At 38.5% G+C, this 23806-nt stretch overlaps 1 protein-coding gene across 9 annotated transcripts in view; it reads right to left on the bottom strand.

The window, feature by feature from the left end:
• The window catches only part of PLEKHA5 (pleckstrin homology domain containing A5), a 201445-nt gene that overhangs the window by 26932 nt on the left and 150707 nt on the right, over positions 1-23806 (bottom strand). For 3 of the 9 annotated variants that reach the window (XM_081331230.1, XM_081331224.1, XM_081331221.1), the window contains exons 12-16: positions 23597-23683; positions 21234-21353; positions 7737-7799; positions 5779-5859; positions 5493-5642 (exon numbers count right to left, since the gene is read on the bottom strand). In XM_081331230.1, the coding sequence (XP_081187356.1) occupies positions 5493-5642; positions 5779-5859; positions 7737-7799; positions 21234-21353; positions 23597-23683 (501 nt within the window). Of the gene's footprint in view, positions 1-5492; positions 5643-5778; positions 5860-7736; positions 7800-20397; positions 20452-21233; positions 21354-23596; positions 23684-23806 lie in introns of all 9 variants that reach the window. The other 6 variants (XM_081331229.1, XM_081331222.1, XM_081331223.1 and 3 more) reach the window with 6 other exon arrangements.

Here is a 23806-nt window from a genome sequence, read left to right as displayed (position 1 = left end):
ACGGTCACAGTGTCCCAGGGTCATGTGAAGTGACCAAAACCTGCTGCAACCACCCAGCAGATGGGCGGAATAAAAACCAAACACCCCCCGACCCTACCCCCGCTGCCAATCCTCAACAGAAATGCTCACAACAATGAAAACCTCGGACTGGAGGAAGAGCACCGCTGGGCGGGCAGGCAGGTGTCTTGCTTGGCTGTGGCTTGGGGGGCACTTTTTTCAGTGCCATTGTAACAGTCACTAAGTGAACTGTTGTAAGTCGAGGACTACCTGTACTTCATCACTTTTTTCCTTTTTTCTTTTTTTTGGTCAAGTTTTTGACGCCTTGCTAGGCGACTGGTGGTACTCGGATGCTGCCATATCCTAAACGTGGTACAATGGGTGAAAAGGTTGAAAAGCCCTGAACTAGATCACAAACACAAGCAGCACATCCTGGTGGTATTTCTGGTGGGGGCCTGGCTTTGGAGCTCAGCTGGAGTGTTCAAAAGCAGCTCTGCTTTTAAGAGCAGAGCTTGGAGGTTGACCCTGACCTTGGCAGCAACCAGAATAGAAGCAACCTCATTGAGGTAGCACCTCCTCGCAACTAGTGCCAGAACGTTTGAAAGGAAGAAAAGGTTGTATGTCACCGTAGAGACTTTGAGACTTTGGTTTGGACGGAGTATTAAAGAGCAGAGCATTGAAGACAGTGTCTTCAATGTCAACTTTCAAGGCCTAGAAGGGTAAAGTTAACCTGGAGCAACTGTCTGTGATTGGGGAAGGTGTGTGTGGCAACAAAGTAGTCTATACAGAGGTGTTACCCTGTGATGTGTCTGGCAAAGCCAAGAAGCCTCATAAAATAGATCAATACTTTCAAAATGGTAAACAATAATGAGAGCAAGCTAAGTGACTTCGAGCCAGTCATTCTCTCTCAGCCCAAAACAACCTCACAGGGTTGTTGTTGTTGTGGGGAAAATAGGCGGAGGAAGGTGTATTGGGTGTGTTCAGTGCCTTGAGTTAGTTGTAAAAGTAATAAAAGTGGGACACAAAGAAATAAAAAAATGAATAATTTAATATGCAGTTCATTAGAAAAATACGAGCAGGGCCTGTCATCTTTTGAGATGGCTAACAGCTTAACTCTTCGAGGGGAAATAAGTCTGCACAGTTTCCTTTATTAGGAACTATTTTTTTATATTATTTATCGTAAATGGTAAAATACAAAATAGAGAAACAAACAAAACTAATATTTTAATTTGAAAAAAGGAACTGGAAGATCTTGCAGTATCACTGATGAAGAGGGAAGACCTCTGTGGACTTTCTCTATTGTCACCACATCTGTTTCTTGGATTTACTGGGTTGTATTTAATACCAGTTTGGTGTATTCATGGGAGGAGATCCAACAGAATAGTTGGTGCAAGCTTCTTTTGCTCAATTTTGACCGTTCCATTGCTTGCCATGACTAATGATTGCCTGCTTGTTCTCTAGTATGGCATAAGTCTTAAAGAGAGTTTAATGTGGATAGTTCTTCTAAAAGTGTCATGTCACTTGCTGCTTGGATACAATTCATTTGTCAGCGGATTTATAGCTATATTAGTTAGAACCACTGAGCTGGGGCTGACGTCTGGTGACCATATGGACAAATCCTGAATTGTCCCTATAGATGACAATTCTATAGCAATTCCAGGTGCATTACAATAATAATTCTAATCCAGTTTCTAATCCCTGTAATCATTGTGTTGACCCATCTTCTCCTCTCAGTTTTGCAATGCATTTAGTTGTATTTTCCTAGTGCAACCCCAGCATGTTATTATGTGCACAAATAATAAGCTTGTACTTGCTTGTTAATTGTTGCCTTAAAGGCTTGTCCTGGATTGACTTATTTGGTTCTTCCTGAATTGCATTATACTCTTAGTAGCCACTTCCAAATCAATCATTCAAAGACAATAATTATCTTTGTTTTCCCCCAAATGTCCATCATTCATAGTGTTTATTATCATTGGGGAAAGCACTGCTTTAACTATTCTGATCTTTGTGTGCCGAAGTATGCCTAAGTCATGAACTTCTCTATGTTTGTCACTGCCTTCTTAAATAAGATTAATCTGCTCTTTACTTCTCCAACACGTGGTGCCTCTTTTTCTGTTGTAGAGTTTAGGAAAATAAAAGTGTCTTACCATTCTCATTTCTTGGCAATCATTGTGAATTTACAAGTGACGTTACCGTCAACTTAAAATTTTAGATTAACCCAGACTTTTCATTTTCCTGTTTTACTCTCCCCTAATGAGCATTTCTGCAACTAGTAATATGCATTAAGTTGGAACTGAATGTTTTGGAGAACTCTGAAATCTTCTGTTTTCCTCTCTGAACCCTCGCCAAATATCGTCCAAATGATGCCGTTCGTCAGGCATATCTATGGTTTCTGGATGTAAGTTGCCACTTTCGCTTGGTGGATATAATTTCAGAACTGGTCTGGAGAAGATTCAGCATGAACTGGGGTGGGGGGGGGGGGAAGGAAGAGGAAAGAGATCGGAACAAACATCCAATAGTTCTCCTGAACATTTTGCTCCAGAATCAACAAATCTTGTATATTTTACTTTCAAGGGACAAAAGGTGTCATCTGCATATCTCTAATACTTTGTGTTTCATCTTGTGATTTTGTTTCCAGCTGCAATCTCTTCCAATGTTGCCATTTTTCTAAAACTTTTGCCATGTAAGTTACATCATCGTTTCACTCCTTTTCCTACACTGAATCTCTTTGTTTCCCCAAATTCAGTTCTTGCAGTAGTTTTTTGTTTATTTTGAACTTTGCTCAAAAGAATAATCAAGTAGCTTGGCATGCCTATTAGCCTTAATGCATTCCACATTTTGGCTTGCTCTACCTGATCAAAGCCTTCCTTTAGACAATAAAGCAGAGGCAAACCTCCTTTAATTATTTTGCCCTCTTCATTATCCACATTAGCTGCCTAACCTTAGCTTACCCTGACTTTTCTGAAAAACAGTCTTCAATGAAGCTTCTGTTTTCTCTCCTCTCTCCCAAAAAAAGAGGTGATAGTACAAGGCTTTTGCAGTACGACTGCAACATATATTGTACTGTTATAAAATATTGTACGACTGTTACGGATATTGTACTACCAATGGTAAATGGGGGCTAGTGCAAATGTTAATTTTTTTTATTTAGCGTATGGTAAAATGTTAAAAAGGACATCACAACTGCGTTCTCAATGAGCAAATGTGAAATATATTTATAGAATAAATATGCATTCCTTTTACAAATCCAAAGGTAGACTATTTGTATTTATATAGCCAGTATATGATAAAATTTTGCACTCAAAGGGCATTGTTTCACAATATGTCACACTATTGTCTGTTTTGGAGAGCTTTCCCTATTTATGGACGACACTAGTGCACTTGCCATGTTGCGTCCTCACCCTGTTGAGGATTGACAAGGTCTTACAGGGTAAATTGAATCCTTTGGTTTTAACTGCAACGCAGAGAGCGTGCAAAAGTAATACCAAAAGAAACATTTGCTCCTACATCAACACCACCAGAGGCATGAAGAAGAAGAGATGGTGGACTTTGGCTAGTCCAGCCACCTGTCAAGGATATTAATTGGAATTCCTGCACTGAATAGGGACTAACACTCAGTGGCCTAAGAAATCTCTTCTAACTCTATGATTCTATAAGGTAAAGGTAAAGGTTCCCCCGCACATGCATGCTAGTCGTTTCTGACTCTAGGGGCCGGTGCTCATCTCCGTTTCAAAGCCAAAGAGCCAGCGCTTGTCCGAGGACGTCTCCGTGGTCATGTGGCCGGCATGACTAGACGCCAAAGGCGCACGGAACGCTGTTACCTTCCCACCGTAGTGGTCCCTATTTTTCTACTTGCATTTTTACGTGCTTTCGAACTGCTAGGTTGGCAGAAGCTGGGACGAGTAACAGGCGCTCACTCTGTTACGCGGCACTCAGGATTCGACCCGCCAAACTGCCGACCTTCTGATTGACAAGCTCAGTGTCCTAACCCACTGAGCCACCGCGTCCCTTAGTATGAGTCTGGACCAAAGAGAAACATTCTGTGTCTGAAAATGCTCCCCCCATCCTTTGTAGGGAAAACCAATCAATTAGTTTTAATTTCTTAATTTATGAATATTCGACATAGGTGAGCAGGGACACCAATGTTTACTGTTACTAAGTATTTCATATGTTTTAATATATTGCCTGGAAAAACCCGAGTATAATCTAAAGCCAGTGTTTCTCAACCTTGGCAACTTGAAGATGTGTGGACTTCAACTGGCAGAATTCCCCAACCAGCAATTCCAGACAATACTCTGGAAAAACAGTATTTGGATTTTTTTCACAGTACCTCTAGGTCAGGGGTCCCCAACCTGTGGACCGTGGCCCGGTACTGGCTGGCAGGAATGGCTGGTGAGTGCACGCATGTGTGCACACACCCTCCCCACTCATGCTAGGGGCTGCCACGCGGGTGCTAGCGGCCCCGTTTGGGCATACTTCTGCTGTGCACATGCCCATTTTGTGCATACGCATGTGTACATTTCCCTGCTCCTCCCTTTCTCTCCGGACTGCCAATCTGGAAAAGTTGGGGAGCTCTGCTCTACATATTCCAGTAAGTGGAACAGACTTGTGTGCCACAGAGCCCTTTAAAATAGCTGGGACGTTTAATTACAGGTAGTCCTCCACTTATAATGGCAATTGAGCCCAACATTTCTCTTATGACCTTTCTTGCCACAGTTCTTAAGTGAATCATGGCAATTACTAAGTTAGTAATGTAGTGGTTAAGTGAATCTGGCTTCCTCACTGACTTTGCTGGTCAGGAGGTTACAAAAAGTGATCGCAGGGCCCCACCGCAACCGGCATAAATATCAGTTAGTTGCCAAGTGTCTGAATTCTGATCACATGATGTGGCAGTGGTTGCAATTCCCTTTTTCAGTGCCATTGTAACTTCGGTCACTAAGTGAGCTGCTGTAAGTTGAGGACTACAAAGTAAGCAGGGTAACAGGCTGTGTTTAAGTCTAGGCATCTAAAAATAGGATGTCTAGCGGTAGGCAGGAGTTTTGATAAAAAGCAGCTTGGGGATAATTACACAAAAACAGTACAGATGGAAATGGCAAGGGATCAGACTAGGGATCTGATTAATTTTGACTACAGAAACAACAAGCTGAAAGATTTGGGGTGATATATTTCCATGAAATAGCTTTTGAAATGACAACTTGAATAAATATGCCAGCTTGACGACCTCAGGATATTTTAAGATAATTTGTCTGACACAGGCAGTGTATATTTTACCGATTTTTTTAGTGTTTTTTTAAATAAAGGCATCCCTTTATTCCATTATAGCAAAATAATTTCCATCCAGACTTTCTAAACCTGCTATAGATTTGGCAAATCAAGACAAATGGGCATTTGCAAGCATGTAGTACGAAAAAAACACACAGGCACCTCTACAATAAGAGACATCACTTAAACACACCAGCGAGTCTTACCAAGGAAAAATAATGGCATTTTCTTACCGCCGTAGCTCGAGATACTTCTCGACAAGTGCTAAGCAGGCCGTTCTGTAAATCATCCCTCTGTAAGATGACATTTTGTATGGCAGCTGGATTTTCTTCATTCATTTGTATCTCTTGGCTGGCTGATAAGAGAGCTTGCTCAAGCGTGTACTGTGGTAATAAAGAGAATAATTTTTAAATGTTCTGCATCATTGGACTGATTTTCTTTTTACTTCGCTTATCAATGTTCTGATAATAAAGCATGCAAAATAACATAAATCTGGAACAATAAATATAATTATCCTACTTTTTCCTTGTGCAGCTGCTGAAGCTTCTCTTCAAGGGCGTGTACCACTTTATCTTGTTCACACAACCGGCTAAGCTTCGCCTAGTGCAGAAGAAAAGTTGTTGATAATTCATGCCACTAGCTGCTTTGAAATACTGACTACCGGTACTGACACAAAGACTCTATACGCGCATGTGCGTGCAAGACTGGAGAAAATGTCCAACAGCAGTTCTTCACTTTTCAATTCAAAATCATGCATTTGGCTGGAAACAAAAGCTAAAATATCTTTATTAATCCACTTAAGTACCATACTTGGAACTACTGGTCTCTTTCTCTATTTATGACTCTATATGCACATGGAAATTAGATTCAGGTCAGGCATATAATGACCTATATAAGCCCATCAGAAAACCATGATAGATGTATAATGCACTTCTTGATAGAAAACTCGTCCACGCAGGAATATATAAATTTGAACTAAGAACTCATCAAAAGAATAAACCACGCTTCCAAAGCAATAAAAATCCCTTATAATTCACTGATTTGTAATTGGCTAGAATAATTGCTGCTCTTTTAAAAAAGGGAAGAGTGTCTTTTTGATGAGGCACCACCCAACTTGGTTCCCATCCAACAGTAGAGGCTAGTGACTAAGATATCATTGACCAATATAGACTACTGGCCACTTGAACTGCTTAGATTACAGGCAGTCCTCAATTTATGAGCATAACTGAACCTGGATTTACGGCCATAAATCATGCTGGTTGTTAATTGGGCCATCATGTGACCAACACGATTGTACAACTTCTTCTGTAGCCGTCATTAAGTGAATCTGCAGATGTTAAGCCAGCCCACTGTCCGCAATGGACATTTTTTTTTTGCCAGACACAGGAAGTAAATACTAGTTTTCCTGCAAAAGGCATCGTAAATCATGGCCATGTGAACATGGGATGCTGTAAATAGCTGTGAATGCAGGACAGTTGTCTAGTACCCAAAATGAGAACATGTGATCGCAAGGTGCAAGGTTTGTGAGGCAGCCAGTAGAACTTTGAATCCGGGTCATAAGTACTTTTTATTTTGAGTATGTTGTAACTTTGAATGGCTGCTAAGCAACCAGCCATAAGTCAAGTACTACCTTACTATGATGCTGTTCAGTGTTGTTCTTGAAGACCATATTTTACACAGGCAAGAATGCCAAAATAAAGCTGCTGTATTTAGAGGAGCCTTGGGAGTATCAGAGCAATGAGCTTTTAACACAGGGGTCTTCAAACTTGGCCCTTTTATGACTTGTGGACTTCAACTCCCAGAATTCCTCAGCCAGCCTGGCTGAGGAATTCTGGGAGTTGAACTCCACAAGTCATAAAAGGGCCAAGTTTGAAGACCTCTGTTTAAACAATTACAGGTAGTCCTTGACTTACAGCCACAACTGAGCCCAAAATTTCTGTTGCTAAGACAGTTGCTAAGTGAATCGCTGCAGCTGTTAAGTTAGTAACATGGTTGCAAAGTGAATCTGGCTTCCCCATTGACTTTGCTTGTCAGAAGGTCGCAAAAGGTGATCACATGATCCTGGGACACAGCAACTGTCATAAATACATGTCAGTTGCCAAAGGTCCGAATTTTGATCACGTGACCGTGGGGATGTTGCAATGGTCATTTAAGTGTGAAAACTGGTCATAAGTCACATTTTCCTGTTGTAACTTTGAATGGTCACTAAAGGAACGGTTGTAAGTCAAGGGCTACCTGTACTTCTGGATATAAACTGATACATCTTGTTGCTGTGACCTAAGTGATCTACCTCAGGTACCTGCAGAAGATATTGTACATTTTTTCCTAATGATTCAAATGTACCTCAAAGGTATAACTGAACTCTGTTGCAAAAAGCTGAAAAGAGAGATTAGATTGTTCACTTATGAACACACAGCAGTTCCATTTAAAATAAAATTTAAAAAAAAATCAATATTCAGAGAGCCAACAGTACTTACATCAATATCCAATTCTTCTGATCTGTATTTGTACAGAGCAGCCCTACTATCATCTTGCGTCAGCTATAACAAGGAAAAACACTGCCATCAAACCACTTCACTAAAATCAAGCAAAACCATGCATTCCGAAGCCAACATTTAATTAAGCATACATTACTTCAGATCAAAATGTGAAGTGCTTAATATGCGTTAATCAACACACACTATGCAAATTCGTTCATAATGGATGCCAAATTTAGATCGTCAGAAAGGAGAAGAGTTTTATTCTTGCTTGGAAAGCTTCCCCAAAGATGAAAACAGAATGGCATGTTATCTGTGAGCTTCAGATAAGATCATGAAATAATCTAAATTTAGTTTCCTCAGCCACTCAGATAAACAAGAACCCCTAGGAAGCAAATTAGGAGTACATAAATCAGTGATACCAGAATATGAAGCTCCATCCTGCCTTTCGTTTACCTTTCAGGAGAAGCTCCGTTAAGACTTACTTGAGATGTATAGAAAGAGGTTATTTTCGCTTACATCTTACAACAATGAAAAACAGAAATACAACTGCCTGTAAATAGGTCCTGGTACTTTGGGTATCTTTTGTTAAGCTTTCTTTTAAAAAGGGCTTCTCATACAACAACAATAATATGTATCAAAAGATTTCTCTGTCTTGAGAGGGGAGTTACGCCAGTGGTTCAAAATGTAAAACACTGGATGAATGTAGGAAGAGAAGCATTTAGAGAAGCATTCACTGCCACACAGGGGCAAAACAGCCCATTCTAGATAAACAGTACAGACTGGGAATTTCTAAAAACAGCAGGAACGTTGGTTACATGAGAGTTCCCAGCCTAGTTCGACTATAAACCATTGTTCTGATACCTCTTTAGAAGATGAACTTCTAAAACGGAGTGGCAGCTAGCACAATCAACTGTGGTGTGAAGGAAATTGTCTATGCATTAGATTCACTCTCACCTCTACATTTTTAAGGCTGCTGAATTAGCAAGATTCTTTTTTAAAAAAATTCTATGGAATGCCATTTGAGCAAATCCACACATTGTGCATTCATAAACGGACAGAGGCCCAATACAGATGTAATGCCCTCATGTGTTTGTGAACACTTCCCCATTCTTTTCCACTCTTTAACCATGACCTTGTGCTAGGTCTGAACCAGCAGTAAATTAATTTTATAATTAAAAGGACTGTCAAGAGTTTTAAACAAGTGCCTTAAACAAATTTGCAAGTCTGAGATAAAAGACAAATGCGTTTGGAGACACAATTTTATGGTCAGGAGAGCGGGAGAAGGGAAAGAAAAATGGCCCAAACACACATGCCTAATTGTTACATCTTTACTGAGGCCATCACAACAAACACTTTACCAAAGTACTGAATCCTTTACAACATTACTTAAGTTATTAGTTCTCAAAATATCAATTGCCCTCTTTATTTTCACATTCATGCACAGTATTTTTGTGTATGCAATTAGGTTAGAAATCTAACCTCATTGTCTTTAAAACAATAAAACAAAGATGAGGCAACGATTTAGCAATTCAAATATTTCAATCACAGATCTGCCCGAGTTTTTTTTTTTTTAAGTGTTTCATTTCAAGGCATCTATCCTCATGCAAATGCGCTTGGTGACAATCTGAGAGAATGAACTGTGTATTAAAGCCATATAAATAACTTTGCTTTGAAATGAACATTTAATGAAATGAGCACTGGAAGATGAAAAAGCCACAGCACCTTTAAATTCAGAAAGATTATATATTTTAATTTGGTATGATATTTAGTACCTTACTTTACAACCCACTTGAATATATTCTACACAATTCACCTTGATAGGAGAAAGAATTGAAGAATGGAAATATATATATATATTTAATGATAAAACAGATATGTTCAAATATGGTTGATGTAAATCTGGCCAAGCTCTCAAAGAGAAAGACATGAATCAATCTGCAGAAATTATAGGATGAAATATATGTTTTGTCTCCAGCTGTCATTTTTAATGAAGTTATAGACATTTCTGAATCTTAATTACCTATTTTTTTTAAATCCTAAAACTGAAGCAAATGCACTGATAATTGCCTAAACTTCTTGAAACAATATAATCCATCTAATTAATACCCTGTGTATCTGAAAATAATGACAATTATCAACAGCCCATTCTACCAATCTCACATTTTCAGGAATGCAATTTCAGAAGGAATAATGATTCTTATGTAGCATTTGTCCATAACTTAATAACATGCCACACTTCGGTGACGCTGAAGTTCACATACTGTGTGCTTTCAAACAAACCATCGTTTTCAGTTAGTTTTTAACTTTAAGCTACACAGTTGATACTACCTATGAATTGAAGCACAGATAGCAATTATATTTTAAATTCAGTTATAGGTTTGGAATCAGAGGAGATTTCTATTGGCTCCAGAGTATTTAATCTACAGAAAATAAAAAAGAAACAACAGTATCCTCAGTCTTTTTTGGTAGCCTGAAAATAATTTTCTAAGGAATAGTGCTGTCAAGAGTAACAGCACTATGGTAAAATATATTTCATGGAATGACAGCTTGTCCACCGTTATCTCCTGATCTCTCTGAAATGTTGAAAAATGTTGTAAACATCTACCCACAAAATAAGGTCAGGCTAGACTTAAGATGGAAGTAACTTTCCAAGTGGAAAACAGCACATTCACTCTTATTAACTAACCTAATATCATCTATTGATTTTTTAGTGGATAGTTGAGGGAATTGTATTTGAAACTCAAAAAGAAGAGGCAGCAGCATTTACACGATTCAATGATCGGCAAAATAAAGTGCATTGAAGATAACTCATTCTGAAATCTGAGGAAAAGACGGTGGCCCCATTTTCAACCTTTTATTCAAAAAGTGCCTACCGTAGATAAAGGCTTGATCCACGTTTGACCATATAATAAAACCCCCACAATGACTCAAGAAACAGTACCATCTAGTGCCCAAACAACAGTACTGCATACCAGACTGTCCATTATCATCCAAACAGGTGATAATAGTGTTTTCACACCTTTTAGGGCAGGGGTCCTCAACCTCCGGTCTGTGAACCAGCACCGGTCTGAGGCATGCCAGAAACCGGCCTACATAAACAAGAGACACAGACAGTATGTGAAACCACACCCCCTCTCATCTATGGAAAAACGTCTCTCCATGGAACTGGTCCCTGGTGCCCAAAAGGTTGGGGGTCACTGTTTTAGGGCACTGGAAATGGCTTAATGCCAAAATAGACCATTGGCCCATCTACTTTAAGAACTGTTGTGGGGTAGCTAGCTCCATCTGCAGAGATCAAAACTTTTTTTTTAATCAATACAGTTCTACCACCTTCTCCTCAGAAAAATGCGTCCTTCAGGTATTCCATAAGAAACATGGCAATGATATTCATGACACCTCACAACTTGATTTTTTCTTTCTACATGCATAATTAAAAAATGTTGCTTAGAACTCAGCATGAAGCCTAAGGGCACTAGAAAACTTTGGCAATCTTGAGAGAGTAGTGAGGGGAAAGAACCATTTCAAATACAGTCCAAATGCTGCAATGAACACACAGGATTTATAACTATTACTTCCTATAGTTGTAACATCAATATGTCACATGTTTGCTAAGTACTATTTTAAAAAGCTGAATTTATCACGATAGCTATCCTGGAAATGGTATATATCAAAGACAATATTTAAAATGCAGAATTAATCAAGATGGGCCTTTGGATAAGTCCAAAATGCCCTTGGGCTGAGACTTCTGATATTACTGAGGACTGAGAAACGTTAAAAGTGTAGCCAGTAAAATGTCTTCTTTCACAATGATGCCATAAACCTATCACTTCCTATCTCATTCTGATAATATCTTTGCACCCGGAAGCTTAGTAAAATAAAATAGGATAGAATATTTCTATATAATTCTTGGTAATACAGGGGGGAAAAAACCCGGATTGACAAAAAACGAACTCCCTCTTTAAACTTTTAGACTTCACAAACTTAAGTGAAAAAGAAGTATACCGCATTCAGAAATATGGAAGTTTTTTGGTATGAAACATTTCACTGCTTATCAATCTGAAGAAGCTACTTGGATAAGCAAGGAAACCTTTCAAACAACGAACAAACAAACACCAAAGAAGTCCAGTTGCCGTGACTCAAGTTCCAGACAATTCTATTTGGATGACTGAGAATCTTCATTGAAGCATTCAGAAATAGGCTTCTAACATCAGCACAATGCTTTTTTGGGTTTAGATTTCTTAATGATGGAAAACAACAGCCACGTCCCATCACAGCTGCTTAGAAAGCAAAGAGCTATTATGGAAACAGCTGTGGGAGTAGGACACCAATAATGCCAAGCTCAACCTCATGCTGGGGCTTCCATTCATTATATCCATCCACCATACGGTAAGCTGCTGCCCATCACCAAACTTAAAAATAAATTATTGGTCTTTTGTAACTCATCATTAAATTGTTAAGGGGTTAGTAAATAGCCAGCATACGATGCAACTCAAAGTACAAAGCCTCATGAGATCACAAGCAACCATTTGAAAATCTGTTGACTCAACATCTTGATTCAACATCTTAAAAGCCAGAGAGCTGTGGGCATCCATGGGAGAGAGAGTGGGGGTGAGGCCAATGATGAAATTTGTGTTGTGACATCACAGAAACTCTTCTTACATCCTTGCATATCATGAGGCAAGTATAAAAGGACAGTGCGTAAATCACGACATTTTGCTGTTTTAGTATCAACTTGGCTAGTTGCAGAAACTTGTGCAAAGAACTTGTGCTTCTGAAGTGTAAGAGCTGCGTTTAGGAGTAAAAACTAGGAAGGAAGCATGCAAAGGAATTACTCAGAAAATGAATTTTGGTCCTAACTTTTCTGGCATAAATATCTTACTCACTTCAAAGATCAGTTTACTCTCTCTTTTATATGTCCTTGCAGAATATTCAAGAATTTTTAGCCACTTGAAACTATGGGAACATTTCTGATCTTAAAGGAAATCATTCAGTGCAAGCTAATTGATAAAAGTTGCAAATATATTCCCCCCCTAACCAGTTGGATATTCTGAATTAAATCTTTGCAATTGATAAAGATGGTATGTTGAAAGCCATCCCAACTGTGGAATAAGGAAAATGACTTACTTGACAGAGTTATGCCATCTCTATTGCCAGGGTGCAAAACATACTTTAAGTTCACAACAGACAGATACTATTCAGAAAAAAGCCCAGACAGACACCTCAGTAATTCACTGAACTACAAGAATGACACAACCAGACCTGTAAGATTCTAATGTTATAGTCACTCTCAATTTCCCGTGGAGTTGATTTCTTAGTCTAGTCCAGGGGTAGGCAACCTTGGCTCTTTTATGAGTCGTGGACTTCAAGTCCCAGAATTCCTGAGCCGGCATGGGTCAGCTTGGAAACCTCTCCCTTTCCCCTCAGCATGGCTGGCTCAGGAATTCTGGGAGTTGAGGTCCACAAGTCATAAAGCGGCCTAGGCCAGGGGTAGGCAACCTTGGCTCTTTTATGACTCATGGACTTCAACTCCCAGAATTCCTGAGCCAGCATGGCTCAGCTTGGAAACCTCTCCCTTTCCCCTCAGCATGGCTGGCTCAGGGATTCTGGGAGTTGAAGTCCATGAGTCATAAAAGAGCCAAGGTTGCCTATCCCTGCACTAGGCTATCTAGTGTAACTGACACCAACGAGTGACACTTAGCTGACCTTAGCTGATCTCAAAAAGCTAAGCAGGATAGGACTTTATTGGTACTTGGATCACAATCCAGCAAGAAATTCTAGAAACATAAAGTACATTGGGAAATTGGGCGAAAACAAGCTCTCACACAGAGCCTCCCAAAAGGGAATGGCTGTCTAGATGCCAACAAAACTGCATGGATGTATTCATACAACCACCAGGAGGTCAAGTTCAACTCCAGACAGCTGTGACCCATCTCATCAAGCTTGGCAGGAGGGGGTATGAGATCATGCCAAACACAGATTAAACCTTGAAAGCAACCATTCCCAGCTGTACTTTCAATTCAGTTTGCTTGCACATGCTAAAGATCCCTATGGAGAGCTCCTTCTTCAAAACTCCACGTAGGCAATCAGCTACAAAATGATTTCGTGAAGGACAAATCAAAACTTCCAGCTTGGAAAAAAGTGAAACTCTAAACCTGGATTATCTTAAAAAAAAAAAAGATAACGGTGAGGAATCTGTGCTTGCTTCATATTCTTTTCATTTTAAACTATTAAACCTTCCTAAGAATTTTATTTTCCACACTTGGCTGTTAATCATTAACAAGCTGTCCAGTCTCAGAGCAGTTTAAGAAAATGAAGCCAAGATGTTTATTCATTGCAATATTGCACATTATAGTTTATATTTTTTTAAAAAAATAATAACATGGTAATTCTCAATGAGAAGTAGTGTTTACTTATAATCTAACAAAGCCCACACAGTTGAGCAAAACTGTAATAGCACAATGGTTGTTTGTTAAGAGAACACCACGGTCCCTGAAGTTGTGGAATCTTGGCAACCAGCAAAGTTGCCAAGTATTATCCTAAACAGGCTTAGCGGGACCTAGGAAAGACGTCTGGTAGAGCCAGGTTTATTTACCAGACCTACGGGGTCAAGAGTTGCATCTGCCCAAGCTCTCTGTTATTCAGCTACTAAAGAAAATTGAATCCTTGCCATTCATAGGCATCAATGACCTTCCATGTGGGTCCAAGCTCAGATTATGAGTCAATTTGAGCTTGGAACTTGGGAGCCCTTGAGATCATAAATTGAAAAAAATAATGACTTTATGTGTTAAAAGGAAACATCATCCCCATTATCAATCAATTTATTTGGCATTCCCATGCAATATAAGATGCTCAAGTTTAAATTATTATTCCAATGATTTTCTAACAAATACGTTGATGTTATATTTCCATTCAGCATATTTCCTCTCTTAATAATCATGACCCAAGACTGACTTTGTTTGCTGTGACTTTCTGAACATAGTGCCCTTAAGGAGCTATATTCCCCAGATCAAAGTTAATTTTGATCCTTTTTTAACTCCCAAGAGCAACAAGAAAACGAGCAAGAGAAGGAATGCACGCAATTGTCCAGGAACCTACAACATTTAGTAATTTTTTTCCCTCAGACAAAAAGCTGCCAGAAAATGACAACATGGCTGGCCTGCTTTTTGCATTAAACCAAGATTAATTCCTTTAAAAGCAAAAGAAAGAAAGAAAAGGAAATTGCATAGATCCATTCTAGGACAAATGTTGGAAGCAGAATATACGAGATTAACCTACAAAAAGCAGTAATTTGTTAAATATTCTGGAAAAGGGGGAAAAAAAGTTATCCAAAGGGGGGGGGACACTCAATACTCAAGGACAAGTACGTTCAGCAAAGCCATGCTAGTGATACTGCAACATTGTAGGAAGCATGGATGATTTGTGGTTTTCCAAAAACAAAAACAAAAAAGGGGAAGGAACACCAATGTCATGGATAAACTGGGGGGTAACAACCAAAAACTGTCACTGAGGAAAAGTTTTGCAATGAGAAAAAGCAATTTCATTCACTATCCAAGACCTTACTTGGTGGTATAGTTGTGGTCTTAGCGCCGAGTTCTCAATCATAGTGTGAACCAAGATGATTAGAGGTTCATTCTCTTTCATCTATTTCAAATCAGGAGGAGCATACAGCAAACATCAGTTTACAGCACGGCTAGATTTGAAAGACGACACTGTAAATATAGCCTCTACTTTAATTGTTTTCCATTAGTGCAGCAGTTTATAATTCCTCTCATGATTAGTAAACTGTACATTCCAAAGAGCTTTTTAAAACTAAACTGGAAAAAAAAAAAATCTATGAATTTAAACTAGATTGCTGTACATTCCAAATTAGATTAAGCAATAAATATCATTAATAAGATTCTGGAAAGCTTCCCGAGACAGAATGTAATTAATGGAGATGAATAAGGTGCTATTTTCATTATTCCATTTATATATACCCAGTTTACAAAGATTAAGACATGTAGCAGAGTGTAGGAAAAAAAAACCTGTGCAATATGAAGACCTGTTTGGGGCAAAATAGAGGTTTCTGGAACCTATTTTTTAAGATCTAAGGTAGCAACGGTGTGCCAACTTGGAGATTGAATGTACAACTTTTTCTCTGTTAAAGTAGCTCTTTCTCCTCCCAACCCTTAGTAGGACCAGGTCTACACCTAACATAAACCACATATGAATTATGGCCACCAAGAACTGTGCTTATCTTACCATTCTACAGTGTAAACTACAATTCAAATAAGATTTTTAATGAATGCCAATTTAATTTTCATATATGACCTTCAGTATAGCATTATAACATAAATCTGAATAGTTTTTCTGAAAATAGTTAGTATATTTACACAGCTTCTAACTCAATTTTCTGTTAAAATAGCTGTTGTCTATTTCATATTATTTACATTAGCTGCTTTGTAAGCCATATTTGCTTTTTACCGCATTGATCAAGTATAAAGTTTTGGAAGTTGTAAGACTGAACAAAAAATTCTGAACACTTTCAATTCATTTATTGGACTTTCTAGTTGCACTGGAAAAAAGGAGGATAAATACTCTTGAAACTGAGCTTTTAAGGATTTGGTTCAACTAAAATATGGTGTATGCATTTAATACAGTTCAAGAAAATGCACCAATATACATATAGGAGGAGCCTTGGTGGAGCAGTGGGCTAATGCCTCCTTAAGTAACACCAGCTGCCTGCAATTAGTGCAGGTTCGCATCCCACCAGGCTCAAGGTTGACTCAGCCTTCCATCCTTCCGAGGTAGGTAAAATGAGGACCCAGATTGTTGGGGGCAATAAGCTGACTTTGTAATAATGCCGCTGGGGTATGTGTGTGAAAGCCCTAATAAGCAGGCATATACATAGAATGAAGGCTATTGCTAAGCTTGTAAGCCGCCCTGAGTCTTCGGAGAAGGGCGGGATATAAATGGAATTAATTTTTTTTTAAAAAATGTGTCCCTTTGTACAGATTCCACTGATCTATTTACTTAGAAAAGAGATGAAAACAACTTGGCATTGCGATATGAAAACCAGGAAATAAATGGCAGAAGATACAGACGAATGAGAGATGGGAACTGTTAATAGAATTGCAATAGCTGTGTAAGAGGTCACTGACAAACTACGGTACACTTTCTATGTGTATGTGAGAAAGGCAGCTCGCTTAACAATGAGCTGGGTTCTTTTTAGCTGCAGAATTTTTTTCCCCATTCTAACAATCTGTTCCAACATCATAAAAAGGGGCTGTTATTTAACGCAACAGCTTTTCCACACCAAAATTTAACAGAGTCAATTATCTATTTTTCCTAAATAAAAATAATGTTGTAGATTTCCTTAGGTACCAATATTTCATTTATGCCAATGATTTTGTGGCTGTTGTTAGTGCAAAGGAAGACAAGACTGCCTTTCAGAGATTTCATTCATTTCTGCCAGTTGCAAAGGTTCTACTGCATATAACAAATGGTAAGATATGAAGCAGAGACAAAAACATGTATATTTTTATCTCAGAGAACAGTTAATTGATTTAGCAATTTCAATTTCAATCCATTTTCTTAATCAAGTTTTACTGGGACTGCTTGAATTAATGTAACGCCAGCTCTCAGCTGTCAAAACTAACGCCATTTTATTCAAAAACAGGCCTGGGATAAACAGGAAGTATGAAATGTCTGTTTAGGAGGGTCTACGACAACTCACTAAGGACAACTCACCACAGGACAATTCAACCCTGTATTAATTGTTTAACTGTTTCAGTCAGGTACTTTTATTATTATTATTATTTTATTATTATTCACCCCGGATCCTATAAAGCCCTAAATGGCATGGGTCCGGATTATTTACGGGAGTACCTTTTGTCGGCGTTAACTTCCCATCGTCCTGTGCACTCCCACAGAGAGGGCCTCCTCAGGGTGCCGTCGGTCAGGGAATGCCGGCTGGCGGCCCCCAGGGGGAGAGCATTCTCTGTGGGCGCGCCTGCCCTCTGGAATCAGCTCCCTGTTGAGCTCCGGATGGCTCCCGACCTTCGCTCTTTCCGCCGCGACCTGAAGACTTGGCTATTTGAACTTGCCAGCCTGGACTGAGGGACTGGGATTTTAGATTTTAAATTTTACATTTTAGAACGTGTTTTATTGTTTAGGGCTACCTGGTTTAATTTATTTTAATTTTTGTATATTATGTGTTGTATATAGTGTTTTAATTGCCCTGTACACCGCCCTGAGTCCTTCGGGACAGGGGCGGTATATAAATCCAAATAATAAATAAATAAAATGAATCTAACTTTTCTATTTGTTGAATTGTCCCATGGCAAGTTGTCCCGTTCCATGTTCAGGATAACAGCAGAGCAAATACCCATAGAAGAAAATATCTGTAGCTCAGTGTTGAACTGTGGGTCCTTGTTGCACTCTCAATGGGGTGCTTTTCTTGCAGACGTTTCATTACTTAATTAGGGAACATGTTCAGTGCTAGAAGTAATGAAATGTCTGCAAGGAAGCAACCAAGGTCACAGAGCGTCAAGAACCCAGCAGTATAAAAGCTTGTGTGAAAGTGCAACAATACATATAAAAAAAAACTCTGCAGGACACAGATAGGGAGTCTTTGGAGACACTGACTTAATAGCAATCCCAGTATGCTAAAACTAGGCTATTTCTGAGAGCGATGTACAAGGAAAGAATGAAAAATGATGTCTTTCACCGGTTATTCAGAGCTATTGCTAAAATGACTCAGTTATAGAGTCAGCTCTACAAGAAATGGCTGAAATGAATGTAAACACAAGCCTAGTGCATCTAGTCTGAATATTTTGGGCTGCCCAGAGGTGAACATAAATCCAGCAACATGACTTTAATTATTACACATTAATTGTATGCACTGAAATCCAATTGAGTTTTCAGCATTGCTATGATAAGTAGGCAAAACCTGTCTATTAAAATTTTGTAGACAACTGAAAATCCTGTGTTAGCATTACACATAGCCACCATAAAACCCGTTTTAAATGAAACAGGGACTTCCCTAAATTTCGGTTCACCAAACAGATTTAACTATTGTACCTTATTAAAAAAATAAGTTCACTTCAAAAATGTTTTAAATTGTTCAGTAATATGAAAAGCAGCCTCTTCAAGGAGCATATGATAGCAATAACACTTTAGGGAATACTAATCTATTCTCAATATCCTTGAAAATACTTGCCATTTTCTCCTGCAGTTTGTAAAGTGTTTCAATTCGAATGGTTCTGAATGTATAATTTTTATTTCTGGGAAGATTGAATCAAACATCCTGACAGTCTCTTGCTTGAGACACTTCCAAAATTCTTAAGATACGACGTTAATTGAGTTTCATGCTTTCAAACTGTTCAAAATGGAAACAGTTATGAGCTGCATATTACAGCAATATACATTGTGAAATGAAGATCAACCTTTACACTTAGGGTAAAAAGTTTATAAAACAAAGAGATTTTACTTTGGCTCCAATTAATCAAAACGAGGGCTGGCCTCAGGCATTGTGGGCTAATGTTGGCTCAACGGCATTCCAATCAAAAACTTAGCTTTGTAATTGCAAAGACAGATGATGATAAAGGTAAAGTAGAAAGCTGGAAAAAACTCCCCATTTCTTTAGTAAAAGTTAAAGAGACAAGAGTCACAAAAAGATAATGGCAAGATTTTCATTTCTATCAGCTGTATTTGGTGAAGCCTGTTCCAAGTAAGGGAAAATATCTGCAAAATATAAATATAATGGCATAGACTTGTGCTACAAGTTTAATAATAATATTATATCAGAAAACAGATAGTCAGTGGAAGAAATAGAAATAATTATATATAAAATGTCTTCATTTTGACATTAGCATTCTAGATCAGGACCACACAAATTACAGATAGTCCTCAGCTTAAGACCAGAATTGGGCCCAAAATTTCCATTGCTAAGCAAGGCAACTTTTAAGTGTGTCACACCCAATTTTACAACTGTTTTTGCTATGGTTGTTAAGTGAATCACTACAGATATTATTTGAGTCATGTGATCATTAAGCAAACTTGGCTTCTCCCACTGACTTTGCTTGTTGGATGCCAATTGGGAAGGTCGCAAATGGCGATCACAAGACCCTAGGATGCTGCAATCATCACAGATACAAGAACTAGAACAGGGGTCTTCAAACTTGGCCCTTTTATGACTTGTGGACTTCAACTCCCAGAATTCACGCTGGCTAAGGAATTCTGGGAGTTGAAGTCCACAAGTCATAAAAGGGCCAAGTTTGAAGACCCCTGAACTAGAATTACCAAGAACTAGAATTTTGACCGTGTGATCATTGGGATGTTGTGACAGGTGTAAGTCCCTTTTTTCAGTACTGTCGTAACTGCACTGAATGGTCACTGAACTGAACTGTAACAGTCACTAAACAAACGGTCCTAAGTTGAGGACTATGTGCAATACGGTACTGAGCCCGTTCAAACAGTGCATCCCAAATGATACAACACAGGACCATGGGGATGTGTCTTTGGCATTTAAAATTGCAGGTTTGACAGCTGCAGAAAATTTTTCACAATTTTAAAACTGCAGCAGGATTGCAGCAATATGTAAAAGTTCTGTGAAAAAAAAAGAATAATTAACATATGGTTAAATACAGACGTAGAAAAGAAAAGCTATGAGTCCCACCTGATGGTCCAAATAAATGGCATTCCTTTGGAGATGATGAGAAAGAATCTCATTCTAGCAACCCGCATTCAGAGAGGAAGGAGGAAAGAAAGAAAGGGACAGATACAAAGAGGTGAAAAAGTCATCCAGAAAAGAAAAAGACACCATACATCTTAACTTTAACAATTTCTAGATTATGCCTGCAGATGTCATACATAAGACTCAGTGAAAACTGGGAACTGTAAAATTTATATTGGCCTTTAGATGGATTAAGTAATATTTCACTGACATAAAGAAGCAAAAATAAAAAAAAATCACACTGGTTTTTAAATTAATTATAATGAGTGAATTTAATTAGCGAGACAGTTAAATAAGGTTACAATTGCTTTCAACGTTACATTACCTACAAAAATTAGCTCTCAATGTTAAAACAAAACGAAGGGGGGGGAAAACCACAATAAATCAGCTTAAAATCTATTCAGACTATAAACCCTTTGATACAGACGGATGTATTTCCTGCAGCTAAAAACCAAATGTCGGTTGTCACAGTGAGGAGAAAAGAGAAGTAAACACTTATGCCAGATTGTATTGATGAACTCTCTAACCTTATTCTGGTTTTCAGAGTTGGCTGTCATCTAGTAATTTGCATAATTTAGAGTTCATGAAAGCAAAGTGCCTTTGAATTGCTCTCTTCACGTGGATAGCAATGTATTTCACACCAGAACTCAAAGGGTTAATAGCAGAACACCACAGACAACCAGGAAAGCAGAATCCACCTTAGGAAAAGGCGGCCCAAGGCTATACAGAGTTGGAACGAGGGGAAAATGGCACACGAGAAACATCATTTCATAGCTGACCTTTGGACTGCTGGCCTCAAGTTTTAGTTGCATGAGTTGTGCTAATGTGTGCTCCCGGATACTACTCAGTTCGGCTTGCTGCCTTCTCAGCTTTATGAGCAGCAGCGTGAGCTCCTCTGGCTAAAGGAACATTGGGGTAAGAAGCCAACAGGGGGAAATTAGTTAATTCTTGTCCTGGACAAAAACTTTGGTTTTACACTTGCATTCAATAATGCTAGCTAGTATAGCATAACCAAGTTATGTTAGTCCCTTTGGAGCAAGAGAACCGATGATGCTTTTCAATAAAATCTGCCTCAGGCAGGGGGAACCAAAAAGTTTGGGGTTTGGAGTGAACTCCTCCAATGAATCAGACAGAAGGATGACTACGGGTGTCACTGCAGCTAGTTTTATTTTGTAAAACTTGATTTACTTCCCATCCCCCAAAGCTGGGAAGAAGCCATTGAAGGCTGTGTGTATCTAAATGTCTTGATTATTTTGTCAGAAAAGTAGAAGCTATGGAAACTCTCAGCTGATTCTAAGGGTGGGGGGAAAAAAGAAAAATAATGAAATAATCCATAATTTTTACAAAAACGTCATACACAATTGAAGATGGCAGATTCAAAATACAATTCACTTTCTACTTTCTTTTATTACAACTACAGTTCCTCCCACGTTTCCCAGACTACTTCTCAGCACATTTAAGCTAAAACCTGAAGGCACAAAAGCACGGCTTGATATTCAAGGATCAAAGATAAATTGTGATTGAAAGTGAAAACATCCTGAAAGCAAACACTGTGTCACCGATTCATAAACCTGCATTCACAGATAGACAGCTGATGTATAGGCCTTTTTGAATCAAACAGCTACTTTATTAATAAACTATGAATACAGCCAATGCTTCAAAATAAGTTATTTTGCTCTCACATGCAGCAGGTTGTTTTTTTTTAATCTTATGACTGGAGAACCAGTAAACTATTTTACAAGCATCCATTGCAAAGAAGAATCCTAACCTTGAATATTTTAAGACAGACCGTTCTCTTTCACTCAAGTGATCTAATTTGCTCCATTTTCTTGCTGTTATGTATCTTTTCCCAATACAAGAAGTTATAATTTGGTTAATACATTTCTTGATTTCTCTATCCTGGATCCTGATCCCAGCTGTTTACAGATAGCTTTTTCATTATTATTATTATTATTTTTTTACTGTTAGTCCTCCATTTCCAGAACTGCCTCCTTTATGCTCCCAAAGTACTGCTGAGATTGATGTAAGTCCCCGGCATTTTCAACAAATAAATCTCATCAGACTGATTCATGGATCAACAACTCCCAAATAACTTTAGTTACCAAGCACATATCTTTTCTATATAGCAAACTGTAATCTTTCTACAATGTGCCATGTTCAATTTTCCTGAGGCAAGGACTTGTTCCCACATCTAAGGAGAATATCCCATTCTTTGTAGATGTATCTGGTACACAAGAACAGGGCCACTTAGAAGCTTTGGAATTAGGCCCCCATTTTTTATGGTTTTAGATTTGAACATCCACATTGCATAGTGTTAAACTTAAAAGTGTATTCATAGCACACAACACTAGCAATTGTGATTGTATTTAACAAAGCCCAGCAGAGGGAGCTATCTTATCTTCAGTACTATGTTTTATACTAATGAACTCTTATTTCCTTGAGTATTTTTAGTAGAAGTTCTTATGAATTTTACTACATGCTTACGTCTGTGTAAGCAATCCATCAGTATTTCATTTGGAGAGACTTAAACTACATAGAAACATACTCAAAAAGAAAAAATAATAATCCACGTAGTCACGGTTGAATTCAATGAATTTTGGGAAAGTCTGCAGAAATCTATAGGCTTTGACACATAACTGTCACCTACTTCTAATGATGTGAATAACATTGCAATTATAGGGTAAATAACTTTTTGTCATAAGACAAAACCAACTGCCTAGAGCAGCAATTTTCTATCTAATTGTGACTCCCACCATGAAATAATAAAAACCCTCAGTAACTGGCATTTTCTTTTTATCATTTAAGGGTAAGTCAGTCTGTGAAACGGACAAAAAAATAAAATCTTTAAAAGTGCTCTACTGTTGTCCCTAGAAGTGTCTACATCCTTCCCTTACAGGAAACGTGCAGTTCAAACAACAGTTGAAACGAAGTTAAGAACAGATTACCCTTGCAAAATTTAATGTGCGCAGCAGGCAGAATGGACCTGTTGAAGAGGATACCCTTTATTTGCTGAAAGAATCAGGACAGGAAATTGCATTTAATGTGGACTCTGTAACTAGAACAGTTGTCAAGACTGTATGTTACATTTTATAGGTTGCTCTTCAATAAAAAATGATGGACTAAATATAAAAATGCCACTCACAGTTTTGCCTTGCAAGCTCTGGGGAGTGATAGGCTGTACACTGAAGCTGGCTGGAATCGACCTTCTTTCAGGCACAAAGGCATGCTGCTATTTGGGTGGGGGGGGGGAAACCAAACAAACCATGGGCATTTGTAATTCAGGCCTTTTATAACCAAAGGTTAAATGTAATATTTTCAACATGCTTTTCCAAGTCAACTTGGGGTTTACGTC

Source organism: Vipera berus (genome assembly GCF_964194415.1).
Source record: "Vipera berus genome assembly, chromosome: 6".
Lineage (NCBI taxonomy): Eukaryota > Metazoa > Chordata > Lepidosauria > Squamata > Viperidae > Vipera > Vipera berus.
Note: the sequence above shows the minus strand (reverse complement) of the source record. Positions and strands in the feature narration are given on the sequence as shown.